This window comes from Danio aesculapii, chromosome 14, assembly GCF_903798145.1.
Source record: "Danio aesculapii chromosome 14, fDanAes4.1, whole genome shotgun sequence".
NCBI lineage: Eukaryota > Metazoa > Chordata > Actinopteri > Cypriniformes > Danionidae > Danio > Danio aesculapii.
In genome coordinates this window covers 10,027,277-10,042,792 of record NC_079448.1, presented here as the reverse complement: position 1 = coordinate 10,042,792, position 15,516 = coordinate 10,027,277, and the positions used below count along the sequence as shown (strand labels likewise).

Genomic DNA, 15,516 nt, shown 5'->3' with positions numbered 1-15,516 from the left:
CAGAAACAGAATAAGCTCTCTGGAAATAGCAGCATTTGTACGCCATTTTAGCTTTGTCTGCTATATAACATTACAGCACCTATGGCCACACCCCTTTGCTGCGTGTGGTAAATAACCTGAAGGGTTTATGATCTCATTAACCTGAATGTATTTTTTGTAGTCCCCGTACTTTGTTCGCTGTAGGCGTTGCTAAACTAACTCTGTAAAATCTAATGGCTCCCTTTGCAAATTTGAGCGTGTTACATTTAAAGATGTTGTTTACGTTTACACAGCTATATTACACATAAACTAAAGTTTAAAATATGATATCGTAGTGGACCAGCCCTTTAAAGTAACCTTTTTTTGCAGCTTATATCGTGATAATTATCGTGATAAAAGCTTCAGCAGTTAACCGCAACAAGAAAATGTAATACTGGCACAAGTCTAATTTTAGTCCTGGCAATTATTCCACTGTACAAAACTCTAGCAACACTACATTTCGATAGTCCACCTTTCTGACATTTTACTGACTATAACTTAAGCAAGGAAAGTAGCCTGTTAATATTTTACTGAGAGTTTAGTTGATAAGTGTAACCAAAATATTGAACAATAACATTCATGGTTAATGTTTATACCAACATGAACAATCAATGAACAGTCATTACAGTATTTAGTTATCTTTATTGGAAAATACAGTCATGTATGTTAACAAATTAAAACTTTAGATTTTAATAATGTATTAGTAAATGTCGCAATTAACATTAAATACAATTATTAAATTCTGTAAAACTATTGTGATGAACTAACATTAACTAATTTAGTCTTATTGTAATGTATGAGTTTTATTAACTACGGATTTGGGATTTTGTATTAATGCTATTGGTAACATTTAAGTAAAAATTTTCCACCATTTACTACTTATTATTATTATCTGCCTTAGCCTTATTATCTGCCTATTAGTAAGATATTAACTATTTATTAGCACTTATAAAGTATGATCTCATTTTACTTTTATTTTACATTTATTGAGCTAAAAGTCTTAGTCAATGCTTTGTTTATAGCGTGACTTTTGCATTAAAATAAATTGTGATAATGATATCTTCAAATTCCTTGGTGTGAACGAGCCTTAGGTCATGTAGGCCTATATTTGGAGCAGTCCAGCTGAGGAAAACAACAATAGACCGGACAAAATGTGTTGACGAACATAGGAAAACAATGATACTTCCTGTCTGAGAGCTCGTGCGTAACAGCACACAGCTTTTCAATTCTGCTCAAATCCACACGGAGACTGACCTCACTGAGAAACACACGACAAGACTACTTCTTTGATGTAAAAATATACTAATAAAACAATATAGGTCATGACAAGACAAACTATGTTTCTTCTGAATATACCTTGGAGAAGAGGAGATCTAAATTAGGTCAAAATTGTCAAAAAGATCTAAAAATTCAGTTAGGAGAGATAAAAATAGAAACAATGCTTGAACTGTTGACATAGGTAAGAGAATGGAGCTATAAAAGGAGTGTGAATAACATCTCAGACCATTTGGTCTTGTTGGGTAAGAGAGAAATATATTAGTCTTTAGGGAACACTGCACTTTTTTTGGAAATAAGTTCATTAGCTATGTTTCCATCCACCTATTTTATGCGCATTTTGCATATGCACATTAAAAAAACGGTTGATGGAAACGCCATGATGCGCATAAATTTTGAAAATGAGCATAAAAGACGCATAACTGAGTAGGATAAACTTTTTCTCCGATAAGAAAAGATGCGCATAAACTACGATGGAAACACTTTTGCTGCACAAATTCCAGTATGCTCTTTAAAAAAGGTCATGTGATTTTGTGATAAGAGATCATGTGATGATGAAAATGTGTGTAAATGGACAAACCAGCAGGCTGAGCATACTGTAAAACATCCGAAATGTTGTTTAGGTCATTCTAAAACGCCTTACCGTTTAAGTATTAGTGGTATTATATTACCTTATTACACCTTCAAACGCCACCGCACGTTCACTGCGTGTCAGGATTGCCTTCTGAGGCACAAGTCATTTATTAGACGAAGAAAAGATTGACATAACTTCTACTACTGCAGCAAATTGAGTTTTTATTGTTGATATCTGGCGCCAGTTAATCAGGAAGTGACGATTTTGTTCGCTTTGACTCGTTGGATGAAAACGCTGCTATTGTCAACCCAGGCTCATTCTGAAAACGTACCCCTATATACATTTCTGGAGATACATCCCAGGAGATACTTTTTTTTTGCAGTTTTTGTTTTCGCAAATCCACCAGAGGCTGCTGTGTACACTTTTTCAGATCTCAAATTTCTCTCACAAGTGCCATTCGCTCATCCAGAGGCTGATGTCGACTGACTGACTGACCGATCGACTGACCCACCCTCCTCCTTCCCTAAACTCAAGCATTAATGTTTTCAAAAGCACCGATAGACCAGCACCCAAGAGAAAAAGAATTTTAAAAAGAGAGAATAGTTTTAAAAAACAACTCAGAAAAAGAAAAGCCCTCGCCTGCTTTTTACCACATTTTCAGAATTTACCACATTCTCACCCTGTTATTTACTTGTTAATTTTATTTTTTGACTTCCGTTTTTTTTGAGTGTGTGTTTGAATAGACATATACACATAATTAATAATAATAAGATCTAAAGATGTTGATCTTGGTGGGTTTTTTTCAAACACAAATAATTTCGTCCTAAATGAGCACAAAAAGTTAGGAAAGCAATCGAAGGCTTTTCTTATAATGTTAGATGTGTGCATTTTTAAAGTGACACCTGTTATTTAATGTAACCAAACGAAAAAAATCTAAATAAATAAGAGATTCATTCTTTGCTCTTTAATCAGAATGTGTTAGTTATACAGTGAAGAAACGGCTAATGAGATTTGATAGCTTGATTCTATTTCATTATAATAGCTATTGATTTTAATAAGCTGAACTGTTTGCTAATATACTTGCTGCTAATGTATACTATTTAATTTTCTTTTGTAAATAATGATAATAAACATATTACTGGCCATTTAACTGTCTATTTGCAATGAAACCGCTCTAAATGAACATATGTATCAATCTAGGGATTTTTTTAGGGGGGGGGGGGGGGGGGGGGGGGGGGGGGGGGGGGTTGGGGGACATGGTCCCTTATTATGGTGGGCATATCCCTTATTTTCACATCCCAATGGTGACAGGTATGCAAACTAACTAGACAAACTGGTAACAGCAGGAAAGCCATCTATACGGAGGTAAGTGGTCAGCTAGTAAGAGTGAAAAGGAACAGTGTCATACTGCCCGTTGCATTCGTTTTGAAGACGAAATGCAGCCATACGTACTTCTGGCTACATAATTTCCAGAAATGTATACAGGGCTACGTTTTCAGAATGAGCCTCATTTGTTGTTGTTGAATGTTGCTCATTTTACAACTCCCTTAAAGTTTTACCATTTTTAAAAAATCTATTCAGTCGATCTCCAGGTCTGGGGAGAGCAATAGCTTAGCTTAGCATGAATCATTAAATTCAATTAGATCATTAGCATCTCGCAAAAAAGCTTTCAAATATGCTAATGGTCTAATCCTATTCAATGCTTCATGCTAAGCTAAGTTAAATGTGCTCTCGTCAGGCCTAGAGAACGACTCAATGGATTCAAAAATGGTAAAACTCAACTGTTTAACACTAGGGGAGTTGTAAAATGAGCCTCCAGAAAAGTATAGTGTTTCTTTAAGCCTATATTACTATAAAACAACAACAACAACAACAAAAAACGAACTAAGAAATAACTAATTAACACATCTGATTCCTTTTTAGTTACTTATATTACAAACGATTTTAATATTACATTTTTATCCAACACTGCAAATGAGAAATATACACTCACCGACCACTTTAGAAAGTACACCTGTCCAACTGCTCGTTAACGCAAATTTCTACGCATCAGCCAATCACATGGCAGTAACTCTATACATTTAGGCATGTAGACATGGTCAAGACGATCTGCTGCAGTTCGAACCGAGCATCAGAATGGGAAAGAAAGGTGATTTTAGTGACTTTGAACGTGGCATGGTTGTTGGTGCCAGACAGGCTGGTTTGAGTATTTCAGAAACTGCTAATCTACTAGTATTTTCATGCAAAACCATCTCTAGGGTTTAGATAGAAAAAGAGAAAATATCCAGTGAGCGGCAGTACTGTGGGCGCAAATGCCTTCTTGATGCTAGAGGTCAGAGGAGAATGGCGAGACTGGTTCAAACCTAAAGAAAGGCAACAGTAACTCAAATAACCACTCGTTACAACTGAGGTAAGCAGAAGAGCATCTCAGAACACACAACACGTCCAACCTTGAGGCGGATGGGCTACAACAGCAAAAAACCACACCGAGTGCCACTCCTGTCAGCTAAGAACAGGAAACTGAGGCTACAATTTGCACAGGCTCACCAAAATTAGACAACAGAAGATTGGAAAAACGTTTCCTGATCTGATGAGTCTCAATTTCTGCTCTGACATTCGGATGGTAGAGTCAGAATTTTGTCATCAAAAACATGAAAGCATGGATCCACCCTACTTTGTATCAACGGTTCAGGCTGGTGGTGGTGGTGTTGGTGTAATGGTGTGGGTGATATTTTCTTGGCACACTTTGGGCCCATTAGTACCAAATGAGCATTGTGTCAACACCACAGCCCACCTGAGTATTGCTGCTGACCATGTCCATCTCTTTTTGGCCACAGTATACCCATCTTCTGATGGCTACTTCCAGCAGGATAACGCGCCATGTCATAAAGTGCAAATCATCTCAGACTGGTTTCTTGAACATGACAATGAGTTCACTGTATTGAAATGGCCTCCACAGTCAGCAGATCTCAATCCAATAGAGCAGCTTTGGGATATGGTGGAACAGGAGATTCACATCATGGATGTGTAGCCGACAAATCTGCAAAAAACTGCAAGATGCTATCAAGTCAATATGGACCAAAATCTCAGAGGAATACTTCCAGTGTCTTGTTGAATCTACGCCACAAAGGATTAAGCAGTTCTGAAGGCAAAAGGAGGTCCAACCCAGTACTAGTAAGGTGTACCTAAAGAAGTGGTCGTTGAGTGTAAATACCTTTCTGTTTCTATAGAAAACCCTTCACTCCCTTTGCATAGAAGATCCGCTTGCATACACAGTCTTGTAAACATAATTTATGCTAATTGCACTGCAATTATGCACATTTTAGTCATTTTGAAAGCAATGTAGCTATATTATGCACCTGCCATAGCAATTAAACCACCATTAACTGTTTGTGTGTGTCATAATTTTAATCACATGATTGCCTTGGCTACTGAGTCTGTTTCTGTAGTTATCACAAAATTAGGAGAAGCAATTAAAAATCAACAAATATAAACGCATGCACACATTGTAAAAAAATTCTGGATTCCCCACAATGGAATTGTGTTGGGACAACATGAAGGAATTAAAGGTGCTGTATGTGAGTTTTTGACTCACTAAACATAAAAAATACCATAATAAGTTTGCAGATATTAAAGAAGCATGCCAAGTGAACATTCTTGTATATCTGAAAAACAATGCTGAAGTCAGATATTCTGTTTGAAAATGTGTCTTTGTTACCACATATTTCTTTCATTTAGTCAGGAAGGCTCACAAAGCATGCGCCCACTACCAAAATGTGACCTCCGGTGGACAGTAAAGCCTGTTTCACACTGCAAGCGTGAGCAGAGCATGAGCAGCATGGGTTTTTTTTTGGCGTCCATGTAAACAGATTAGAGCTTTCATACATTAAAAGAGGCGAGAGCATCGCTGAAGCAGAAGTGCTGTGATAGTTTTGCCGCTGGGACTATTTTGCTGCGCTGCTCACGCTCAATTAAAGTGACAGTACAAAGTAGCAATTTTAACACAATAAATGCATTTTTATGTATTCAATCAAATGAACTTAAAGGATTAAAAACGGCAACAAATATTTAGTTGGGCCCGAACTACAAAACAAAATTTAAAGGTGCTGTATGTAAGTTTTTGACTCTTTTAAAGCATAAAAATATTATAATATGTTTGCAGATATTTAAGAAACATGCCAAGTGAACATTCTTGTCTATCTGAAAAACAATGCTAATGTCAGATATTCTGCTTTGAAAATGTGTTTTCCATGCTAGAACGCTGTCTTTGTTTTGGTAATTTTAACCTGCCCACTGCCAGTTTAGCCAATTATATTTCAGCACCCTGGGTTGCCTTGGTGGAAAACTGTGCATTTCATTCATACACTCAGAAAGGCTCTGAAAGTATGCATTCGTGACCGAAATACGACCTCCGGTGGACAGTATAGCAGACTCCAAAAATGAGGCAGATTCAGTTCCACATGAGGTTATTAATTAGCAAATTATATAAATATTATGAGCGTAACCATTAGGTGAGCAGGTTACATTGTAACCGCATGTCCTAACAACACGCTTCATGACGAGATATGCAGTGATAAGCAACATGGCTGTTTGCAGAGATACAACACAACAGAAACTTAAATACAGTCATTCAGAAGCACTGAATATGCACTCACTCACGAAATGGTAAAGTTTATAATCTAATTAATACATATGAACCCTCTTTAACATTATTAAATGTACATGCTGAATCACTCATATGTGTTTAAGTTAGTTCTAAAGTGTACATTCAAATGGTTTATTTTATTTTCAAGATCTGAGCTAAACTATCTGCTGCTGCTTTCAGTATATGGCAATAAATGGAATTTAAAATGGAATTTAAACTCACATTGTTAGCATTTAGCACTGAATAAAGCACATGAGGTTCACCTGAAGTGATCATTGTCATGGTTTTCTGTTGTTCAGCCGTTTCTAAAATATAAATTTCAGGTGTTGGTTAGAACAAAAAATAATTTTAATATGAAAAATATTCCTTCTATCATGTGTCATTGTTTTTATTTAGAACACAGTGTAAATCACTAGCTCCTGTCGTCAATTTTACAACCTACGGCTGCGTTTGTTTTGATCCAGGAGTGCAATACCTTGTTTAACCACTGGGTGGTATTAGTTTTAGTATCAGATTTGCGTAAGTTGCTCACTAGTTTGATCATGTATAAATATCATTATAACAATATTGTATAATAACTATAGGCCTACATCATCCTGACAATCAAAAACAAAATGACATGATATCACAGGTGATTGTCTTCTGACCGAGTGCACCTGAAAAGACATGAATGACACTCATCAGAGCATGAGAAGCATACAGTTCTTTAGGATCTATATAATTTTTAAAATAAGGATTTGCAGGTTAAGGAAACAGCATAGGAGGAAGTTGCTGTAGACGCAGTCAGTGTGAAAGACAAATGCCTGTGCACTGCTTCTGCTCTCCATATGCACTCTCAACTTTTCAAGCGCCAACAGAAGCGTCAGCCAATCAGATCACTTTATGCAAATACCTCAGCTCAGACAGTAGCCGATTGTGGACTAATTTCATTGGCTGACGCTGCTATGACGATCGCGTCAGCCTTAACTTCAGACCCGCCCTCTGTCAAGCGTTGACACTGAAGCCTCGTGTGAATACATGGTAACAGACTTTGAAATGAGACGCGGATTCAAAGTTCCACATAAGGTTATTAACTGGCAAATAATATAAATATTACCAGCGTAAACATTAGGTGAGCAGGTTACATTGTAACTCCGCGTCCCAACAAAATGCTACGTGGCGAGGTTTGCATTGATAAGCAATTTGCCTGTTTGCACCAGATGAAACACCACAGAAATTGAATACAGCCATTCAGAAGCACAGAATATGCACTCACTCACAAAATGGTAAGGTTTATAATCTAATTAATACATATTAAACCTCTTTAACATTAATAAATGTACATGCTGAATCACTATGTGTTGGTTTTGAGTCAGCTCTAAAGTTCAATTTCAAACGGTTTCTTTTATTTTCAACATCTGAGGTAAACTATCTACTGCTGCTTTCAGAAGTATGACAATAAATGTGATGTAAAGTGGCATTCAAACTCACATTATTAGCATTTAACACTGATTAAAGCACACAAGGTGTACCTGAGGTGATCATTGTCCATTTTCTGTTGTTCAGCTGCAAGAAATAAAAGTCGTTTCTAAAATATCAATTTCAGGTGTTGGTTAGAACAAAAACTCTTTTTACTATGGAAAAATGCCTGCAATCACGTGCCGTTGCTTTTATATAGAACACAAATTAAATCAGCCTTTAGTCTCGGTTGTCAGACTCGCTCCAATTGGTCCTCAATCTGGCAACCTGCACTTCCAGGATCCAGGAATGCAATACCTAGTTCAACTACTGGGTGTCAAACTTACATCATGCTTTGGTTAGTTTGTAAAAACGTAGGTGGATTAAACATAAAACAATTAAGATGTTCAAAAAAAATCTCAAGAAGTGTGTTGTTTCAGCTCAATTGAAATAAGCTTGAACAAACAGCAAACATTTTTTAAGTAATGTAATAAATCTGTATAGGCCATGTTTCTTGAGCAGCAAATCGGCATATAATGATTTCTGAAGGATCAGATACTGATGAATGGAGTAGGAATAGGAATATAAACAAAATGTTGTTATATAAAACTGATTTTTTTAAATTAGGAAAATAATATTTCACAATATCACAGTTTTTACAGTGTATTTCTACAGATAAAAGCAGACTTGAGCAAATCTGAAATATTCCAGACTGCCAGTGAAGCAGAGTATTTTGAGAAATGTAAAGGAGCCTAGAATGTGGAAATGGAAACTGGGATTTTACTAGATTGATGAGGAAAGAGACTCGACGACACCACGGTTAATCTTTGATTCCCAGCATGCTTTGCTTGGCTTGATGACTCATTTCTTCAAATAAGCCCATTACATAATGCAAAGGATGGACGGATTTTAATACTGAACCCAAATTAACTTTGAGGGTGAGATTTCTCTCCCCGGTTTGCAGCAGCCCTTTGTGAACGTGAGCTTAAGCTGACATTAGAGCTGCAGGCTGAGTTCATCTCTAAACGAACACTCAGAGCAGCTTCATCAGCAGTACATTTCCAAGTTTAACTCATTTACACATCCTCCACTGAAGAAAGAGAAGAGTGTCAGACACTAATCTGGTGTGTCTCTGTTCTTATCAATCTGGAAAAAGACTCATTTCGATCTCATATTATTTAAATACAGTTTGCAGGAAAATAACTTATTTCCTCTGTTTGATCCTGTTTACCAGTCAGATGCTTACAGACTTAAAGACACACAATATAGAAAAGCAGGCATGCCCATTTAACCAAACTAAGCTTAAATGGTTGCAGACATGAGAAAATGTCAACCCAGGCTCATTCTGTCACTGACTGACTGACCTAAACCCAACCAACAGTGTTTTCAAAAGCAGTTCAGGAAAAGAAAAGCCTTCACAGCAGCTTGATATTTACCACATTTTCTAATTTTACTACATTCTTTCCCTGTTATTTACTTATTTATTTTTTAGCATTCGTTTTACCTGCCTTCTAAAACCGTTCTTGACCAGACTCGAACCCTGTCATCTCAGTCAACTCCGCTCCACATCACAAGTCTGCTGACACATGCTGTGAGCCACTGGACAAACTAGTAACAGCGGAAAAGCCGTCCATATGGAGGTAAGTGGTAAGCGCAAAAAGGAACGGTGTCATACCACTCCGTTGCGTTCATTTTGAAGACAAAATTCAGCCATAAGTACCTCTGGCTACATAATTTGCGATTTCCAGAAATGTATATAGGGCTACGTTTTCAGAACGAGGCTATGTTGGAAAATGTGCCACAGCAAAACCACTGATAACAACAAGGTATATTTAAAAGTACAACAGAATGAAAATCTGAATATACCTAGGCATAGATGGAAAGCTGAGGTGCAGTGCGTGGTCCTATCAGATTGTAAGCCTTAAACACAACACCATTGTTTCCTCATTCTCATGTTTATCCTATCAGTGTAAAATCTCAGTGTAAAATCTCAATGAAAAACAGGCCAATTGGTACAAAACACCAACTGTTCGACATTGGATCATTGATATGCAAGCTCCAGGCAGCGTTTGATTGGCCACAATGTTTCCTTCTGAGATTACAACAATTATACATTTTTACTCTTATATTCCAAGTACTGTATAACAGTTTATAAAGTTTCCTATTGATGTGTGACTCTTATTTTGAAAATAGGTTTTAAAGAACAGTAGGAAGCTGCCGATGTTATTTCATTGGTTCACAGGTCGTCAGAACGCAAAATTCAGATTCAGATTCTAAATTTATTAAATGCCATCTCAAATTGACATAGGGTCTGTTTAAATGTACATTTTGTTAGGTAAACAGGTATATTGTGAAAGTATGATTGTAATGAGGCAACAAACGCATGTAAACTGCTGAATATACGTGTTTAATGCATGTTTACATCGTGTCATATCACTCAGCTCTTACTATAATTTTTCTGCAGTGAAAGGACAGGAATTTTTATTGGAAAAACTCATTCCTGTCCGTGTTTTCACACATGCTAAACCCACAAACTCTAAAAACATTTCTGTCAGTCCATTTTGTCAGGTATAATTATTATTTAGCCTATATTTTACTCACAATGCATATCTCAGGAGCAGGCTTAATGGGCAACTCACTTGCTCCTAACGTGACACTCTTCTTCACTTCATTTGAAGCGATTGTCATTTGTTCAAATATTTTTTGTCAGCTGAAGTATGATTATTTTGCATGTGTATTTCAGAGTACATCACGCTGTGTGAGAGAGATCTGAGAGCAGCATGAGAGCAGAGCTCATTAATATTCACGACCCTTCCAAATAAGGTAAAAACTGAGCTTTCATTCTAGAGCCTACTTCTAAGGATATAAATGGGCTTGTTGATCCATATTTTGCCCTTACCTAAGAAACATAGTTTAATCTAGATGTCAAAGAACAATTTTAACAACATATCAGGGCATTCCAAGGCAGCTTTAAAATAATGGTCGTTGTGTGACATATGAAAATAATAAAGTAATTTGGGAATTTTATTTTAAAATGAATAATCACAGTAACACAATCAGGGCATATAATGGTGTATGAGATGGTGTGGTATAATGTATAATGTAGTATGGTATAAAGTTAATATAGAATATAAATTGTTTAATAATATGCCAGTAAATCTTCTCAGCGCTGGAGTTTATCTCAAACCCAAATCAAACTCATCTGTAATTTTCAAGTTACTGTGAAAAGCTTTGTTAATTTACTTAAGTGTTTGGAAGGTTAAACACATTTTATAGCTTCACAGTGGAAACCATAATCATGTCATCTGGCCTGGAATAGCACTAAACAACACGACTTCACACTGAGAGATGGTTATACATTAGAAAAATGGTTTGATTCACCATTGGCTAAAACATTGGATGTGAAGTAAAAAGGCAATATTTGATTAGTGAAAACAGAGGAAAGGAGTTGTGGCCCTTTTGTCAAAATAAAAAAGGAGGAAACCGTCAACACTAATGAAGCTGTATTTCTGATTCATGAATAAAATTTTTGAAGATCTAGAGTTTTAAGTACTGTACATGCTAAAGGTTTTAACTGAGTGAACAAAATGGAGGAAAAGGTATGCCTTGTTCAGTTACATATTGTGCACTATTGATGTTGTTATATACAGTACTAGAAAGCTGATTGAAAATCAGCAACACATTTTACCTTATTAACACTTTAGCAGTTAAATATAGAAACAAGATACTAAACAATGAAAAGCACTGAATTTCAGACTGTGATGCTGTTCATAAAGTGATACTGTGACATCTCTTAAAAAGACGTGGATTAAATAGATCCATCCATGTGGGTTACATTCAGGTTATGTTAAGAACCTCAAATTCTGGTTGCATGGACTTTTAGAGGAGGGTGAATTAACCCTTATAGTCTCACAAAAAACATCTTAATGGATACTTTTATTCAATGCGCTTACGTAATAACATTTAAAAATAGCCATTCTTGTTTCATTTACACTACCTGCACTGTAAAATATAGTTTCCAGTTTCTGTATTTTGTGATTCACAAGTGTTTTCAGTTTATTTATGGTTGTGAATCACATTCTAGTGGCATGATTTTTTCTCTATCCACTTTTGATGTTGAAAATTCAACTCTACAGTTTAACAAAGTGATGTTCATTGACATTTTAGTAGTTTGAAATAATGCCATGTGTAAAAATAATGATATATAAATAAATCAGAAAATGTACTGGCAGTTTACAAGGTTTTTGTATCATATTATAAAACACCAAACCAGACAATTTATTACTTTAAACTATTAAAAATGTTAATAAAAGTTGGAAGAAACACGAAGTTCCCATAATACAATTCAAAAGCACAAATAAACAGGGAAAATAAAAACACAAATCACAAAATATGGAAAACTGTGGATATTTTTTTACAGTGAAGCGAAGACATTTATTTACATCTACATCTACTTGAGAATAAACATAAAACTGATAGTGTTAGAAAATGAGAATGTGTCGGATTCTAGAAATTCAATCTGATAAGAAACTGGCAGAAGGCTTACAAACCTTGTCACAAACCTGTTTGAGTTTATTTCTTCTTATGAACACGAAAGAAGACATTTTGAAAAATGCTAGTTGCTAGCACCCATTGACTTCCATAGTATTTTTATTTCCCGCTATGGAAGTTGATAAGTCCCAGCCACCAGCATTCTTCAAAATATCTTCTTTCGTGTTCAACAGAAGAAGGAAACCCATAGAGTTTTAAAACCAGACGAGGGTGAGGCAATATTGAGGTTTATTTAATTTAGAAGTATCCTTTTAAGACTGTAATTAAAGTAATAATAATTAATTAATAACAAATTAAATAAAACTGACATCTTAAAAATGAGTTTTGAATTCAGAGGGATATTATCAGTGCCATGAGTGTTACAGTTGCACATTCATTCATCCTGCGTTACTCTCTGATCAACACATGAAGGCACTAATACTCCTAAAAGCCTGTAAGAGGTATGCGGTTTTGAGACTGAAGATTAATCACTCACCATGTTCACATGCAGTGGTCCTGATCCTGGTCTAAACAGCTTCCGTCTATTAGATCCTGTGCTGCTGTTCCTCATACGGAGAATGCTTGACTTGGCTATCGACTTTGCTGCAGAACAGGTTGAAAAGAACGCTAATTAGAACCACTTATTTAGTGAACACTAACGTCTATCATATAATTTATCTACTAAAATACAGAAAATATTACTTTACAAACTATAAAACACATAAATTATACAAACATTAGCTTATTATTCAATAATATTACTGAAATTATTATAAATAACTGAATAAATACACAGTTGAAGTCAAAATTATTAGCCTTCCTGTGACTATTTTTCTCTTTTTCAAATATTTTCCCAAATGATGTTTGCAAGGAATTTTACACAGTATTTCCTGTAATATTTTATTTTCTAGAGAAAGTCTTATTTGTTTTATTTTGGCTAGAATAAAAGCAGTTTTAAATTTTTTAAAACCATTTTAAGGTCAATATTATTAGCCCCCTTAAGCAATATTTTTACAGATTGTCAATGACAGAGAAAAAATCTGTCCTCTTTTGAATTTGCCACTAAGCTGACACATAGGCGCCTGTATCTCCGCCCTCTTATAAAAAGAGCCTAATCTCATTTGAATTTAAAGCAACAGTCATCAAAAACAAAACAAAACAGCACATTTGGGATCAAAGCCTAAAAGTCGACAGTGTCGAAGAGTTATAAAACATTATTTGTAGGATATTTAGAGCTGAAACTTAACATGCATATGAAGCAACATTGAGGTATAGAGTAGTTTGGATGTGGACTGTACCTGGAGGAGTGAGCACGTGTGTGAGGGCGATGGGCTCCAGTGCAGAGAGTGTGTTTGGCAGAGGCAGAGAACAACACCGCTGGAGGAGAGCTTTCAGTGGAGGATCTGCAGGCGATTGACCAGGAGGACGTGACAAAGTCTGAAAATCACTGCATAAAGTCAGATCAGCCTTATAGCAGCAAAAAGCAAACAAAAAAGAAATTACATTTAACTAAATCCAATGGTTCTCAAACAGGGTCCCTCAGGACACTTCCAACTTTGCTGAAGATGAATTAATATGAGTTAAAATGAGCTATAACAGTGATATTTAAAATTGTTTGGTCACACTTTACAATAAGGTTCATTAGGTAATGTTAATAAATGCATTTACTAACATGAACAAACAATGAACAAAACATTTACTACAGTATTTGTTCGTGAGAGTTAACGTTAGTTAATGAAATACAGTTGTTCATTGTTAGTTCATGTTAACTCACGGTGCATTAACTAATGTTAACAAGCATGGATTTGGATATTAATAAATCATTAGTAAATGTTCAATTATGATTAATAAATGCTGTACAAGTGTTATTCATGATTAGTTCATGTTAGTAAATGCAATAACTAATTAACCTTATTGTAAAGTGTTACCAATTGTTTTATTTTATTTTTCTCATTTAGCCTTCATGCAAAGCCTGGATATGTGAAGTCATCTTAGAAGTGTAATGTCTAGGCATGGGAATATGAAATCATTTTACAATCAAATCATAACTTTCTTTCTTTCTTTCTTTCTTTCTTTCTTTCTTTTCTTTCTTTCTTTCTTTCTTTCTTTCTTTCTTTCTTTCTTTCTTTCTTTCTTTCTTTCTTTCTTTCTTTCTTTTTTTCTTTCTTTCTTTTAAATATTGAGATTTATACATCACATGGAAGCTGAATAAATAAGTTTTCCATTGATGTATAATTTGTACAAAATGTATATGAACACAACTATTATAAAATCTGTAATCTGAAAGTTCAAGTCAAGCAAAGTATTGAGAAAATTGCCTTTAAATTTGCACAAAATAAGTACATATTACTGATAAAAGGATTAATTTTTATATAAGAAATTTACAAAATATCTTCACTTGAAGAACCTCTATTATGCAATAAAAAAGGTCATATTTTGGTTTTGGGGGTCTCCAACAAGGCATGCAAGGCCGAAAAACACTTTCATTGTCTTATAATACGCATTTATTTTTACCTAATTATCCCAACGACTCCCATATGATTTATTCAGTGATTCATTCGAACTGATAAAGTTCCTGTCAAGCTCTGACAAAGTCCCATACAGTCTTCTCTGATCCTTCCTTTAACAAACGACTGACGAATCCCCCGTTACAGGGTAGATTATTGCATTAATCACCAGAACGTTCACTCATTAATGTTCACTCATCCTCTGTCAGGATCAGTCCCACACACACCCGCACTCTGCTAGTGTCTGAGGGGAAATGCGTGTTCATGTTTTACCGGATCCAGCTTTTTATATTTGGTGTTGTTACGTGGTGATGTCCATACGAACAGGCAATAGATCCGGATGAATGACGAATCATTTAAATGAGTCGAATATTTTATTTAAAAAAATCTATATTTTTTAAACAAGGTGCATTTTTTGATTTAACCCCTAAAAACCCATAATAGTGACTGTTAATATTGTAATGTATTTTGATAATAAAGAAAAATCTAAATATAAAAGTGCATAAATGGAACGTTTAAAATATACTTGT

General features: G+C 35.3%; 1 protein-coding gene across 4 annotated transcripts in view; it reads right to left on the bottom strand.

Moving 5' to 3' along the window:
• arhgef9b (Cdc42 guanine nucleotide exchange factor (GEF) 9b) overlaps positions 1-15,516 on the bottom strand; it is a 104,218-nt gene that overhangs the window by 79,386 nt on the left and 9,316 nt on the right. For all 4 annotated transcript variants that reach the window (XM_056472000.1, XM_056472001.1, XM_056472004.1 and 1 more), the window contains exons 2-3: positions 13,778-13,916; positions 12,976-13,082 (exon numbers count right to left, since the gene is read on the bottom strand). In XM_056472000.1, coding sequence (XP_056327975.1) covers positions 12,976-13,082; positions 13,778-13,916 — 246 coding nt within the window. The remainder of the gene's footprint in view (positions 1-12,975; positions 13,083-13,777; positions 13,917-15,516) is intronic.